At 33.6% G+C, this 15,960-nt stretch overlaps 1 protein-coding gene across 1 annotated transcript; it reads left to right on the top strand.

Annotated features, from left to right (window-relative positions):
- Positions 1-9,286: 9,286 nt before the first annotated feature.
- Positions 9,287-14,717, top strand: LOC107026511 (probable serine/threonine-protein kinase PBL17). Its single transcript, XM_015227503.1, has 6 exons — positions 9,287-9,739; positions 10,558-10,901; positions 12,540-12,675; positions 13,008-13,144; positions 13,313-13,436; positions 13,825-14,717. Exons 1-6 carry the CDS (start codon positions 9,679-9,681, stop codon positions 14,349-14,351), a joined length of 1,329 nt encoding a protein of 442 aa, XP_015082989.1. The 5' UTR covers positions 9,287-9,678; the 3' UTR covers positions 14,352-14,717.
- Positions 14,718-15,960: the final 1,243 nt, after the last annotated feature.

Below are 15,960 nucleotides of genomic sequence, written 5' to 3'. Positions count from 1 at the left end.
CCGGCTCGCTGACCGGGCAGCGAGACCCCCGTCCTTTCTGTTTGTAACGGGTCCAATTCAAGGCATTCAACAATGCCCAATCCACTTTCTTTTTTACTTCGATATACATCCTTCCAAGCTATGAGTGGTGATTTTATAGTGTTCTCTTGACCACTCCATAGAAAACTTCTGCATATTGCTGTAATATTTTCTAACACTTTCTTAGGTAGCAAGAAAATTGACGACCAGTATGTATGTATGTTCAATAGTACTGAATTTACCAACTGAGCTCTCTAGGTTCCTTGTCCCCAATATTCTGATTCTGGCCACCATTTTGTCCACTAACGCTTCACAATCTACTGCTGTAAGCTTCTTTGATGATATGGGAACCCCCAAGTATTTAAAAGCAAAGTACCTTTTGCATACCCAGTTAATTCACATATGTCTTCTATGCTTCTCTCTTCCATATTAACCGTAAAAATACTTGACTTACTTGCACTTGTGGTTAATCCTGATGCTTCTGAAAACGCTAGTAATCCTTGTAGCATTAGTTTTATTGAACCAAATTCCCCTTTACAAAACAGTAGCATATCATCAGCAAAGCATAGATGATTTAATCCCAAACTTCTACATTTTGGATGGAACTGGAATCCATCTTGAGTAGCTATCCACTTCATCAGTCTAGAGAAGTACTCCATGCATATTACAAAGAGGAGGGGATATGTGGGATTCCCTTGTCGTAATCCTCTTCTTCCTTTTATGTTTCCATATAACCCTCCATTTATAGCAATCACAAATTGAGTTGTAGTTATGCACTCACTTTATAAACTTGTATGGAAATTGTAATCCATATAACATTTCTTCTACAAAATTCCATTCAACACTATCATATGCTTTCTTTTGATCAATCTTGAGTAGGCAGCTCTTTGTGACATTCTTCTTGTTATATAGTCTCACTAAATCTTGACAAATAAGGATGTTTTGGACTATTGTTCTCTCAGCAACAAAAGCACTTTGATTATCTGATATGTTTGTCGGCAACACATGTTTCATTCTATTGCATAGCATCTTCGGTATCACCTTATACACAGTGTTACAACAAGCAATTGGCCTATAATCAGTCACATTCTCTGTATGCATTCCTTTTGGTATCAGTGTAATTATTGTATCATTTACCCCTCTGAGCATTTCTCCATGTTCAAAATATTCTAGTATCCCTTTGGTAACATCTTCTCCAATTATACTCCAGCAGTCCTTAAAAAATTTACTACCATATCCATCAGGTCCTGGTGACTTGTTCCCATTATGGACCAAAGTGCTTGCTTCACTTCTTCTTTTGTAAACTCTTTTTCTAGTTCCTCTCGTCGTGATTCATTCACCAATGTGCCCGGTTGGATTATATCACTGCATACATGCTTCCTGCTATTATTCTTTGTCCCCAATAATCCTGAATAATAATCCACAAACACCTTACTTACATCCTCGATCTCTGTATGTTGCACCCCATTGGTATCCTTTATTGTGAAAATCCTATTGTTACTCCTCCTTGCTTTAAGATAACTATGAAAGAATTGAGTGTTCTTGTCTCCTTCTTTCAGCCATTGCATTTTGCTCTTTTGCCTGAAGAACTGAAATTTTGCCTTTTGAAGTAACCTTGCCTCATTTGCTAACTTATTCTCCTCCATGTAAAGGTCTTTATTCATAGGGTTTGACTGAATTCTGATTTGACATTGTCTCAATTTTTCCATAGTTGCCTCTGCTCTTGTTTCCACTTCACTAAACTTGTTCCTGTTCAGTGTTTGAAGCACTTTCCTCAGCCTGTTTAGTTTTGCTACAACCTTGAACATGTATCTATCTTCACTTCTTTTTTTCCAATTTTCCTGCACTTTCATTTTGAACTCTGGTACAAGACTCCACATATTAAAATATCTGAATTGTCTTCTTCCTCCTTTACTCCCTTATTCCCATCTGATTATAGATGGACAGTGATCATATAGCCCTTCATTCATGAAATGTACCTTCGTTGCTGGCATCTTTGTCAATCATTCAGTATTAATCAATACTCTATCTATTTTGCTTTGTACTCTATTATCTTCAGTCTGTTTATTATTCCATGTAAAAAATGTCCCTGATGATTTCATATTATGTAAGTCACATTCCCTTACACAATGCCTAAAATCTTTGACTTCTGCTATTGTAACTGGTCTTCCCATTCTTTCGTCCATATTAAGAACACAGTTAAAATCTCCCATAACTATCTATGGTCCTAATAATTGTGAGTTGATTCTTTCTAATTCCTGCCAGAGTGCCCTTCTCAATCCTTGATCATTATACTATACACCATTGTCATTCAAAACTTCTTCCCTGTACCTCTATGCATTATCCCACTGTGAATCATTTGAGCATCACTATGTACTATATTAACTTCTTACATATCGATTTCCATACCATCCGTATTCTCCCTCTCGGATGATGTGAGAGATTTGTTGTGAATGACCACCCTTGACAAAGATTTAGAGCACCTTGTGAAGTTTTACCTCTTTTAATCTTTGTCTCTAGGAGACCAAATAGGCAAACATTAGAATTATGCATAAACATATGCATTTACTTCTGTTTGTCAATCCTATTTAGGCCCCTTACATTCCAGAACCCTACTTTATCCATTAGTGGTGGGCATTCCCCTCTCCCCTTTTTGCCCATCCTTGGCCGACCTCATTACTTTCTCCTCTATCCTCAATTCTTGCTGATTATGTTCTCCCTGCTGCTTGTTGAGCACCTCATAATTATTTTCTGTTAATATTGTTGTCCCTGGTGAATGTAGGATCCTTCTTCCCCGTGATGTTACTTTCTGAAATGTTTCAACTCTATCATCCTTTCCATTTCTTGTTTTGTCTACCACTGGCCTTCTTGGATTTTCTTCCCTCTTTGATTACCATCGTCTACATTGCCCTTATTATGATATGTACCTACCTCTTTTTGTTGTCTTCTACACTCCTTTAACTCATGCCCATAGTTCTTACATTTAGTGCACCAAACTGGTTTCCATTCATATTCTACCTTTTTTTCTACAATTTTCCCAATCTCATTCTCAAACATTATCTACTTGTTAGGACCGAAAATAAGTAGGTGTAAATGCGGAAGCTAGCAAAACAAACTTTGAAAGATCACAAGTAAGAAGACAACGAGAAATATACCATAAGACAGAAAGATTTAATGTGGTTCGGTCAATTGACCTACGCCCACAAAGGAGATGAGCAATCCACTATAAATATGAGAGTACAAAATACAGAGAGAAACAACCTCAACCAATTCACTCGGAATACATGGGAGGTTCACACAAGTGATAACGTATCAAGCTTGTGACCCATAAATTCTCTCCCTAACCAAAACTCTCAAAGCCTTTAAGACTACATTGTGAATGCTGATTATGTTAGAAGGAATATTCCTCTACTTATAGAGTCTTAAACCTTTTCTAAAAGGAAAACCTATTTATGGTAAGAAATTTAGGGCAAATAAAACCCAACAAATTTTTTTGGCCTGAATTCCTGACAAAATAAATTTGTGCAGCTTCTTCACTTAATCTTCAACAACTTGCTTCTCCTCTCCATAATCTCCTTTGCAAAATTTATGTCTCAACACAGAGAACCTCTCTGAAACAATTTCTCCAACAAAAATCTTCATTACTGTCAAAAAGGTTGCAGCTAGATCTACACCCGCCAAGATGAACACATCTTTCTAACCTGGTTCAATCATCGTTTATCGAACCACAAGACCTGACTCCATCATTGAATCTGGCTCTGATACCACTTGTTAAGACCAAAAATAAGTAGGTGTAAATGCGGAAGCTAGCAAAGCAAACCTCAAAAGATCACGAGTAAGAAGACAACGAGAAATATACCAAAAGACACAAGGATTTAACGTGGTTCGATCAATCGACCTACGTCCACAAAGGAGATGAGCAATTCACTATAAATATGAGAGTACAAAATACATAGAGAAACAACCTCAACCAATTCACTCAGAATACATGGGAGGTTCACACAAGTAATAACGTATCAAACTTGTGACCCATAAATTTTCCCCCTAACCAAAACTCTTAAAGCCCTTGAGACTATATTGTGAATGTTGATTAAGTTAGAAGGAACATTCCTCTATTTATAGAGTCCTAAATCTTTTCCTACCAGAAAAAGGATTAGTCAATCCAAAACCTTTTCCTAAAAGGAAAACCTATTTATGGTAAGAAATCAGGCAAATAAAACCTAACAATTCCCTCTCCCCTTTTTGTCCATCCTTGGCCGACCTCATTATGTTCTCCTCTATCCTCAATTCTTGATGATTATGTTCTCCCTGCTGCTTGTTGAGCACCTCATAATTATTTCCTGTTAATATTGTTGTCCCTGGTGAATGTAGGATCCTTCTTCCCGGTGATGTTACTTTCTGAAATGTTTCAACTCTATCCTCCTTTCCATTTCTTGTTTTGTCTACCACTGGATCTTCTTGGATTTTCTTCCCTCTTTGGTTACCATCATCTACATTGCCCTTATTATGATATGTACCTACCTCTTTTTGTTGTCTTCTACACTCCTTCAACTCATGCCCATAGTTCTTACATTTAGTGCACCAAACTGGCTTCCATTCATATTCTACCTTACATTCTACAATTTTCCCAATCTCATTCTTAAACATTATCCCAGATGGGTATTCCTTGTTCAATGGCATCTCTACCAAAACTCTAGCATATGTTAATCGCAACTTGTTTGTTGTTGCTGTATTCGCCTTTAACGGGTTACCCACTAATCCAGCTATCTTGGGGAGTGCATTCTTCCCCCAATACTTGATGTCCAAACCTACTAACTTAATCCATATTGACACTTTCCCTATTATTTCCTTGTTTAGCTCTATCTCTGGTCTCCATGGCTTCACCACTATTGGCTTCCTATCAAACATTTGTACTCCACTTTCCACAGCCTTGCTTCTACTCTCACGACAGTGAAATCTAACCAGAAACACCCCTTTATTGTCCTGCACAATTTTATCTATCCACATTCCCTTCCATATTCTGTTAAAATATCCCTCCATGACTGATTGTAGAGGATTAGATCCTAGTACATAGCATATCACTACCGTATTCCACCTCATCCCTAATGTCATCCATTGTGATTTTTACCTTCAATTCCCCTTTACTTGCTTGCCGACAGGTCAAACCCTTCTGTTGCTTCTCCTAAATAATATATTATTTTAAATAGTAATGTCTCTACATGGGCATATATATATATCTTTAAAATACACTTTAAAAAATATAAGGGGTGAAAAATCTTATTAAAGTTGATAACGTAATAATAATTCCGATCAAAATTAAGATATTTTTCATATCTTTTTTCTTTTATTTTAAAACAAATAAGCTGTGGAAAGAGAGAGTTTGTCTTTTAATATTGAAATTCAAAAATGAGACTTTATTTTTTAATTAAAATAAAGGACGTAACCGTGTGCTGCTGACTCGAAACGTGTGGACTATTTAAGATCACATACATGACATAATAATAATTATAAGAAAAATATTACACGTTTCATGCCTTTGAAAAGGTCAAATTTGCTTTTATATGTATTTTAGTTAGTGTTTTAGACATAAGAATTGTGATTTTTTTTCTTAAAGAATAATATTTATTTAGAATTGTGTTAAGAGATAATATATTTTTAAAAAACCTATATTTATTTTTAAGTTAAAAATAATATTTGAAAAATAAAAATAATGTTTATTTATTATAAGTTAATAATAACAGATTCAGTGAAATCCTACGATTTGGGTCTGATTTGCTCTAGTGAGGTAGAGGTGGGAACTGGGAAATCAGAAGCTTCTAAAATGGAAGCATCTTTTTTTTTTTTTTAAGTGTATCATAATTTTGAAATAAAAATAAGACTTATAAAATACTTTATTGTTTCTTTAGACCTATATTTTGATAAGTAAGACAGATTGTTGAATTATTTAAAAAAAAACAATTTAATGTATATGCATATTTTTTTCATTATCTTGTAAAGGTAGAACAATTATTTCTGAAATATGCTTAATAGGAATACTAACTGGAATTATTTTAAATTTTTGTGAGTGATTTGAAATGCAAATTATGATTACCATTCAGCCAAAAAAAATTGAATTGCCAAAAATTGTAACAATTTCCAAAAAATTACTAATCATTCTTGGATAGACAGACCTTAGTATAACCGTTTGTTCATGAGTTCAATTAGCTTTTCGAGTTTAGACATAACTTCAACCAAAATACTTCTTGAATATCAATATTTATTTATATGTTGGTTCATTATTCCAATTTCAAAATTAAAATTTTGATTTGAATAAAATTTGAAGTATTATTTTATTCGTAGATCGTTCTTTTAACTTTTTTAAAATAAATTCATGTATATATATATATATATATATAAAGTACGAGATACTCAGAGACAGATCTAGGATTTAGAGTTACTGGGTGCCAAGCAGAGGCGGACCCACATGATTTGATAGGGGTGCACGTGCATCAGTTAACCTAAAAAAAGAATCACGTGTATATATGTATATCTATCGTGAAAAACTCACATAAAGTAGGATATAATCAATAGTGCACCCATAAGAAGCGAAGGGGTGCCCTTGTTTAGTTGGTATAAGTTAGAGGAACTACTCGTGGAAATACGATTTAGTTTTATTTCATTATTTTTATTTTAAGTTTAGCTGATAAATAATATTTTAGCCATTAGTTACTAATCAAATACTACAATTATTCGTTAATTATAGTAAAAGTTTTATTAACTACCTAAATTAAGGTAGTATTGGTGCATCAAAATCTTTAAATCTTGGATTCGTCTCTAATGCTCAGTAGACTCACTGATCAAATCAATTTTAGATTCAGACAGAATTATTCGTCTTGTGGCTGAATGAGAGAGCATGATTGGTCGATGAACGGAAGGCTGAAGCTTTAATTAATAACATTTTTTTGTTGTTCAAAAGTTTAAATAAGAGTCAGGATTTCAACGGTGAAGAGACTCTTTTTATCATATATTTAATCTTATAAAAAAAGGTCAAAAAATTAAATTAAATTAGTTAAAAGGTAATTATTGATTAGTACTTAATAATAAGTAAAAAAAATCAAAAAACAAAAGAAAACGTGCCTTATGTGGTTTAAAAAAAACGCTTTCTGCAGTTGAAAAAAAACAACGCTGCCTAGCTGAAATCAATCCCGCGAACTAAGACCCATCAAGTAGATGGTCTACCACTGCACTAAAGATTACTTTTGTTTTGTGGGTGACACGTTTATCATTTATACATATATTATATATAAATACAAACATATAAATAGAGTTTCCGACGAAACTCGTGGGTGGCGTGGCACCCCACGGGCCTTAATTGATCCGCCCATGGAGATACTCTTTTTAAAACTTTAAATTCAAATATTATTTGCGACACAATTTTATTTTTCTTCATTTGATCAATTGTTTCTACTTCAATTTAAAATAAAGAATTTAAAGTTTGAAAATTTAGTTTTAAAGAGTATAAAAATAATGATTTTCCCCTATTAAAATTTAAAACTTTCTAAGTTTTTCCTTCTCCGAGTATGCGTCATGTCTTGACACAACTATTTCCAAATATATTAAGACTATTTTGCAACTTTACTTTAAAATACTTTTTTTTTCGACTTTCAACTAATATTATTCACATAATATTAATTATTTGCAAGGTTATATTTCTATCATTAAAATTTGAGAAGCTAAGTGTAATCGTATAATAATTTTCTTTATGATCTTTTAGTTCTAATTTCTAAATCCAAATGAATTTCACGTAAAATGTATTTTGTCGAAGGAAATCTTCATGTGGTTGTAGTGCAAGGAAGAAAATAATTCCTAATTAGATTTAAGTCTTTGAGACATTAGACCTTATGTTATATGAGGTCAGACCATGCATCTTAATTTAATTCTGTATTTTTAGTCTGTTTACCATGAGATGCTACGATGAGTAAATGAGATAAATAAAAAGCAAGAGTATGAATTGATTAGAATGTTTTGGGGCGTATAGATATGTCTTTGAGAGATAGATTTTTCATGCATTTTGTTTCGTTATTCACGTGGTGAGCGTTTGAACTTACTTAGCCATTAGTATTTTTTTTTCTTTTTGTTTATGAGAAGTGTCTTTTTGAAGAATTGACTTTCTAAGGCTGTCATGTGATTTCCGTCAAATGTTACTTGTATGCAATCAATTTTCAAGCTATTATGAACTTAAAATTTGTAGTAGTAGTCCCAAATAAATTTGAAATATAAAATGTTAACGTTAATCAAAATTACATAGTGATGCTAATAGGTCATTTTTTGTTGTGGTCATATTTCTTCTTCTTTCTTCGATAATGAATGATGGTTATGGTGATTTTTAATGGCGGGTATATCAATTTTTCAAGTTGCAGAATAGTTATACATTGGGTGTATATTATTTGTATGTTCATTCTATTATTAGATATACAATGATACATAAAATATATACCATTTCACGTACAAAAGACATACAACAGCATAATTGTATATTTTGTGTATGCCATTTGTATGTTTTTATGTGATATTAATTGGGGTGTTTGAATTAGTTTGCGCACATATAATTTAATTCTACAAGATACTTGTCACCTCCTATCAACAATAGGTATCAATCAAGTCACTCTACTTATCAGAATTAAGACAAATGAAAAGAAACTGCTTAGTACGATTTTGGTCTCTTTTAAAAATTAAATGTGAGATCTCATGATTCTCAGTACAATTTATTGACCATTAAAACATACTACAATAATATAAAGGTATATTTTCTGTGTATCAATGATATATTTTTATCGTATTTATACATGTATTTTTTTTTAAAAAAAATTATTGCTTTCTTTGACTAAGACGGATAACTAGGGCCTAATTTTGTATATCTCTCCATAAAAATTTCCATATAAAACAAATAGAATAAACTAGTGCTTGATCATGGATAGTGAATCTGATTTTGAAAATTGATTTTCATCAAATAGCCGTTTAACAATCAATCTTCATAAATTTTCAAGTTCCAAAAACTAATTTACTCACACTCTTACAAAACTTTAATTATTTTCAAGTAAAATACACGTAGACATAACTTTAAACATAAAAGTCACAATTTTTTAAAAACTCAAATTTTCAAATTTCTAACTTCGGATGAGTAAATGAAAAGGGCAATTTGGGAAAACATTATGAAAAGGTAGAAGGACCCTCAAGGATTCAAAGTCCAACCAAAGTAAAGTTAGACTCCAGCTGTTACCTTTGGAATTATCTTCCTACCAAAACACTTGACTGAATGAATAATCAGATCAAACACCTCCTAAATATACTCTCAAAAAAAACCCCAAAAAATTAAAATGAATTTAGTGGTTCCACTTGTTTAGACTCTTCCTTCTTCTTCTTCTCTGCATTACATACATTTTCTACAAGATTTTTTTCTGTTTCCTTCACATTTCTTGGAATATCCCCACCGACCCAGATCGGATTCTTGCAATATTTATCAAGTTTCCTGTTACCCATTTCAGATTCTGTTGGCAATTGAGAGTGACAACTTAGTAAACTGTTTTAAGGAAAAAGAAAGGATTTTTAGTGCATAAAGATCCTATCTTTAAGTTATTTTTGGGTAAATGAAATGCAAATCTGTTGTTAAGGACAGATTTCATGGGTTCTTGTTTTAGTATTGAAGAAGATGAATCAGAACCGCGACCACATAACAAGCCAGGTTTTTTTTTTTTTGTGGTTTTGATAGTTTTGTTATAGAATGCAAGTTTAAATTGTTCAGTGACTATAAAACATATATGTGTGATGGATCCATTGATTAAGATCAATTGTTGTGTAAATGGAAAATTGTGCATTGATCTGTTTTTGTTGTGAATTGTGATGCTGCTTATGGAACTTCAAGAGTATAGTGAAGTTACTCCCTCCCTTCGTTTTTACTTGTCTAGTATTGACTTGGCATACCAATGGCAATTTTACTATATCGCTCTAAGTGATAAATTATCTTGATTTTTGAAACTGGACGAGGGAGTACTATTATTGGTATTACCGTTGTTGCTAATCTCGAAATGGTTAAGGCCCTCTGATTGCCAAATATGGAAGGTGCCAGTCTGATTGGAATTTGGATGTCAGTAACCATTTGAGAATTATCGATTAAGTAGAGCCTATGGCTCTAAATTCGATGGCATTGCCTCTGAACTTGAATCACAATTGCCCTACATCTTTTGATCAGGGAAATTACTTTGACCTTTTACTTACCCGAAGACCTTGAGATGTGAAACTTCATGGTGATTTAAAGGGTAAAACTGACAGTTTACTAAGCTGTCATTCCATCTTAGACTATAATAGCTGTTGGCTAAATGAGAATCTCTGCAAATGTCATGAATGATACTATCTGATGTAAAAAAAGAGAAGGCTTTTACAGCTTTTGGAACATGGGATCTCCTAACTGCAAAGTAATTGAGTAAAAATTGTATCTTATCTTGAAGAGAATCTAATGTGAATATGATAATTGACGGCTTCTGTTTTTACTTTTACTTCCAGTTGGCCATGGAGTTGGTGCATATCCCAGGTCAAATCCTGTAATTCCCCAGAATGCAAATCTTCATGCTCATGACCCCGAAAAGGCAAACAGCATTGTGGTGATTCCCAAAAATGTCAAGGACCTGCGGCAGAATCCTGGGAGTAGCGACCTTGATATCTTCACATATGAAGAGATGAAGTTGTCTACAAAGCACTTTCGACCAGATAAGGTACTCGGAGAGGGTGGGTTTGGCATTGTCTACAAAGGAGTTATTGATGAAAATGTCAGACCAGGATACAAGCCCACATATGTTGCCATTAAGGAGCTTGATCCAGAAAGTCTTCAGGGCGACAGAGAGTGGCTGGTAGGATTTCAGATTATTGACTATTAAACACCATTATACTAATTTGCAGTCTCTGTAGAATTGAAATTTGGAATTCTGAGTGTCATTAGATTAGTAAAAGGATATTGTTAAAATCTTTGAACCAATAAAATCAGCATATCCGTTTCTTGCATCAACTTTACATAATTTTTGAACACTGACACTACCAAAATGGGGGGTTGACATGAAAATTGTAAAATACTGCTGCTGTTTTCCATTATTTACGTTCTGATGATATCCTAGCATAAAAAGCTAACATGGGAACATGGCATAAGGTGAAAAGAGAAGTATATAGATAGTTCTATAAAACATATACTGCCTGATACGTCTCCAGAAACTAGATGAAATCACCAAGTTTAGGATAGATTCCTCAGATTACTATTTTGAAGCATAACAGTGACTTGATTGTGGGCATGTGGCTTTGTATTGTGCTGTGAGTTGTAATATCATGCTGCTGTTCAGCTTTTGAGGTACAATTGTGTTGTCTAATCCAAAACATTTATGTTAACAGATCTCCTGAACGACATGATCTTTCCGTGTTATTTTACTAAGACTGAATGTTTATAACTTATATGGAACTGTGTAAACTGAGGGTGTGTTCAGTATGATGGAAATATTTTTCTTACAAAATGCTTTCTAGGAAACTAAATGGGTTTCTTATTTATTTTCTTTGTGTTCGGTATGCAAGCAAAAAAATATTATCCTAAAAGCATTTGTATATAATCTAGACATATACTAAGAGGTGGAGGTGGAGGGTAGAGGGTGTGGGATGAAGATGAGGTGTGTTGGAAGGGAAGGGTGGGTATTTGTGCGGGGATGGGGGTGGGGGTGCAATATCAATGTGGAATGCCACTAGTAACTTGTTTTCAATACTTCCATTAGGGAAGTAATTTTTTCTCAAAATGTTTTCCTCCGTACCTAACATACCCTGTATGTTGGCTTCATGGACAATCGTGTAAACCATTGAACAATAAAAGAAACTTACATATTTTTGTATGATGCAACTTAACTGTGTTCAGAAGTGCCCTTGTGTCTTTCTCTTTCTCCAATATTCGATATAAAGAGGTCAGTTCTCCAGTTTTCTGATTGTAAATTATAAGCAGTTGTATCATTCTGGTTCAATTGTTGTGTTTTTTCTCATGTTTTTTGGTTGCTTCTTGTCTTTTAATAAATTCTTTTCACAAAATTTCTTTCTTTGTTTCCACTTGTCTCTTATCTCTGTGCCAATCGCCTTTGTCTATTTCTCTAGCTACTCAAACAAGTAGTGTTTTTCAAGATGCTTCAGTGGATTTGACTTGTGGTCCAACGTTTTCTTTTTTTCCTTTGTGATATAAAGACCAAATATTTTGTTGTCAATCAATTCTTTGATGTCAATTAATATATCTTACATCTCAACCGCATACAAATTAATAGTGATGCATTTGGGAGTGTGGAAAGACATGTAAAGGTCGTGTACTTTTTAGTCTGCTGTTTGACGAAAAAAATTGTCTTATGATCCAGACTTGCCACAATCACTCAGGTGCAAGTTCTACTACGATAATTTTCTTGAATGTGCAGCCAATTCAGCGACTCTGTTGTTCAATGGCATATCAATCTTTTATTTAACTCATTTACATGCAGGCAGAGGTGAATTACTTGGGGCATATTCGACATCCGAATCTGGTGAAGCTGATAGGGTATTGCTGTGAGGATTACCATAGACTGTTGGTTTATGAATATATGGCATCTGGCAGCCTAGAAAAGCACCTTTTCCCAAGTGAGTACTCAGTATCCATGTCAGTCCCTGTTGATAAAGGGTAATAAGACTAATGTCCATTCTAGAACACAAAGAAACAACAGGCACTCATGAATTTTGGATTTACTTCCTAAACTCTCAGAGAGATTTTAAAATTTTGAACTAGTTCTATATAATCATGATGAAGACAATGCACCTATCTGTGCAGTGTCACCGAACTTATAGAAATTAAGATATATTTCGTGAATAATGTTCTTTCTTTCCAAATCCTTATTTAACTGGTCTGTATTTTCAGTAGTTTGTTCTCTATGAAAATTTTCTCTTCCTCTCTTCAACTATGGCTTGTGTTGTAGGAGTGTGTGCTACTCTATCTTGGTCAAGAAGAATGAGAATTGCTTTGGATGCTGCTAAAGGGCTTGCTTTTCTTCATGGGGCTGAAAGGCCTATAATATATAGGGACTTCAAGACGTCAAACATTTTGTTGGATGCGGTGAGTTGTCTTTTTCATGATGTATTTTTTTCTTTCAAAGCCTCTTTCTGTGTTTATGTTCTTCAGGTTCATTTGTTAAAAGAGACCTAGAAAACTGGTATTTACAACTTTCTAAGAAGAGATTATAAGTTCTATACCATCTTTGCCTTTGTTTAAATTTTGATGCAGGAATTTAACGCAAAGCTTTCTGACTTTGGACTTGCAAAAGATGGGCCCATGGGAGATCAAACACATGTATCAACTCGTGTGATGGGCACTTATGGCTATGCTGCTCCAGAGTATGTCATGACCGGTAAGTCCTGTGGTTGCTTGTTGCACAAATCAGGCAAGCACAGAATAAATGCTTATGAGATACAGTAGTAAAGTAACTTCTGAGCCTAGCAAAGAACGATGGTTAGACCCATTTATGCCCAATTTCTCCTCAACCTTTAAAAAATGAGTGATTTGATGTTTTGACTATCTTCTTAAACACTTATAGCACATCCATTTGCCTTCTGTAGCTGTTCAAAGAAAAAGATTTGAAGACTCGAGTATTAAAATTCTTCTACATAAACCAGAGCATCTTGTTTATGCAGCCAAAGACCAAAATGTTATATACACCTTACTGGTTATCGTTTACTTTGAATAGGCATCGCTACCACCTGATGCTGTGAACTAAGATGTTTAATTGCATTATTCAGGACATTTAACAGCCAGAAGTGATGTTTATGGTTTTGGCGTTGTTTTGCTTGAAATGCTCATTGGAAGGAGAGCAATGGACAAAAGTAAACCTAGCCGGGAGCATAACCTTGTAGAGTTTGCTCGGCCTCTCTTGAATCATGGCAAGAAGCTTTTCAGGATAATTGACCCCAGACTGGACGGTCAATACTCCTCTAAAACTGCTTTGAAAGTTGCTAATCTAGCCTATCAATGCCTAAGTCAAAACCCAAAGGGAAGGCCTGTCATGAGTCAAGTTGTTGAAATACTTGAAGGCCTTCAACCACAAGATAAAGGTGAAGATGCAATTCTTATGACTGGAGGTGGCAGTGTCACATTGTATGAAGCTAAAGCAAACCCACTCAAATGTGAAAGTGGGAGGGAAGCTGATGTATCAAAGAGTAATCAAACAAATGGAAGAAGCAAGAGTGAGCTACCAAAGGAGTGTGACCTTTATAGTCCTTCACCTGATCTTGTACTCGACGTGGGATCAGTTTCTTCAAGAAGTTGAAAATCTACCAAGCAAAATCTAAGATGAAGCTAATGCTGTACCAAATGTATCTTTGTTAATCGGCGTTACATATCATTTCTCTAAGCATTCCTTCATTGGAGGAACTATCAATATTTGTAAGACATCACGTGTCACTCCGCGTCTATTTTGTGTTGTTGTATTCAGTAACTGCTTTAGCAATGAGACATTTGGTCATATTAGGAAAACAATAAGGTCTTTCCGAAGGAGAGGCAGGCGTCTAGCATCATTTTGACCAAATATATTGGTATATGACCCTCATTTTTTTGAAGTTCTTTCCTTCTTGAATGGAGTCTCAAAAGGGAAACCAACAAAGAGTTGTTTAATGGATTTGTTTTTTGGTTTGCATTTGGAGCTCGATTAAATTTGAATTGCCGCAACCCATTCGTGTAAGGATTAGTTGTTAGATGATATTGATCTGTATGAGTAAAGCTTGACATGTCATGGTTGTAAACTTGTAATGATGAAAAAGGCTACCTAATCATACTAAAATAAGATAACCAACCTGTTTAGTTTTCATTATTTTCCTGCCTGTAAAGTGGTTGGATTTTTGTCTCCATAAAAATAGAAAAGAATTAAGTCTCAAGTATAAATAGTTTAATGCCAGATCTTTAGCCTAAAATTGAACGTGTTCAAAATAAGAAAAATATACCAAAAAGGTTAAAAGTAGGTGAAATTCACCATATTTCCCTATGTTGATAATTTGTCTTATTTATGCTCCTAAAGTTACTTTATTGAGCCGTAAAGGTCCTCCTATCATATGAATCTAATCGAGAATATATTTAGATCAAACGCACATAAGTATAAGAGCATATTCAGTTATTTATTGTAATTATATAAAATTTATGAAATTGTATTTAAAAAAGCACTTGATTGAGCTGTAGTGAATTTTCTCGAGTCCGAAGTCTAAAGAGTGAAAAAAATTAATAAAAATTTCAAAACGGTATATAAATTTTTTTAAATCAATACGGTAAGGCAAATCGCTGCTATATAGGAGCGATTTGTACAATTTGCTTTTTTCAAAAAAAAAATAATTTAAACCAAATCCGGCCTTTGGCAGCGATTTGCCTTATCATTTTTTTATTATTATTTTTTAATAAATCGCTTAAATCGTTGCAAAGACAGCAATTTTACGTTAAATTTTTTTAAAATTCTTTTTAGCGATTTATCGATTTATAATTTTTTTTGTTTTAATTTTTAAGTGAATCGCTGTCAGCGCAGCGATTTACAAAAAAAAATTTAAAACTTTTTTAAATAAGTCATTGCACTGGCAGAGACTTATTAAATTTTTCTTTATTTTTTTTTAATTTTTAAAAAGAGGGGTTGAAAAAGAATCTGTTTTTGGCTGCTTCTTAGAGTCTTCATTGAAGAAAAAGAATTTTAATAATAATAAATATTGTGATCACATTATTTAAATTGAGTTTTTTCTTATTAAATAAAAAATACTAAAAATTAAAATAAATATTAGAATACGGGTAGGGACATTTGAAAGAAACAATGACAATTTAATAATGACTTATTTAAAAAAAAAAAAAAAACTTTCATAAATCGCTGTCAGTGTAGCGACTTATTTATATCTTAAAAAAAATTG

Source organism: Solanum pennellii, chromosome 7, assembly GCF_001406875.1.
Source record: "Solanum pennellii chromosome 7, SPENNV200".
NCBI lineage: Eukaryota > Viridiplantae > Streptophyta > Magnoliopsida > Solanales > Solanaceae > Solanum > Solanum pennellii.
The sequence above is the reverse complement of the archived record's forward strand: the minus strand, read 5'-3'. Positions and strand labels throughout refer to the sequence as shown.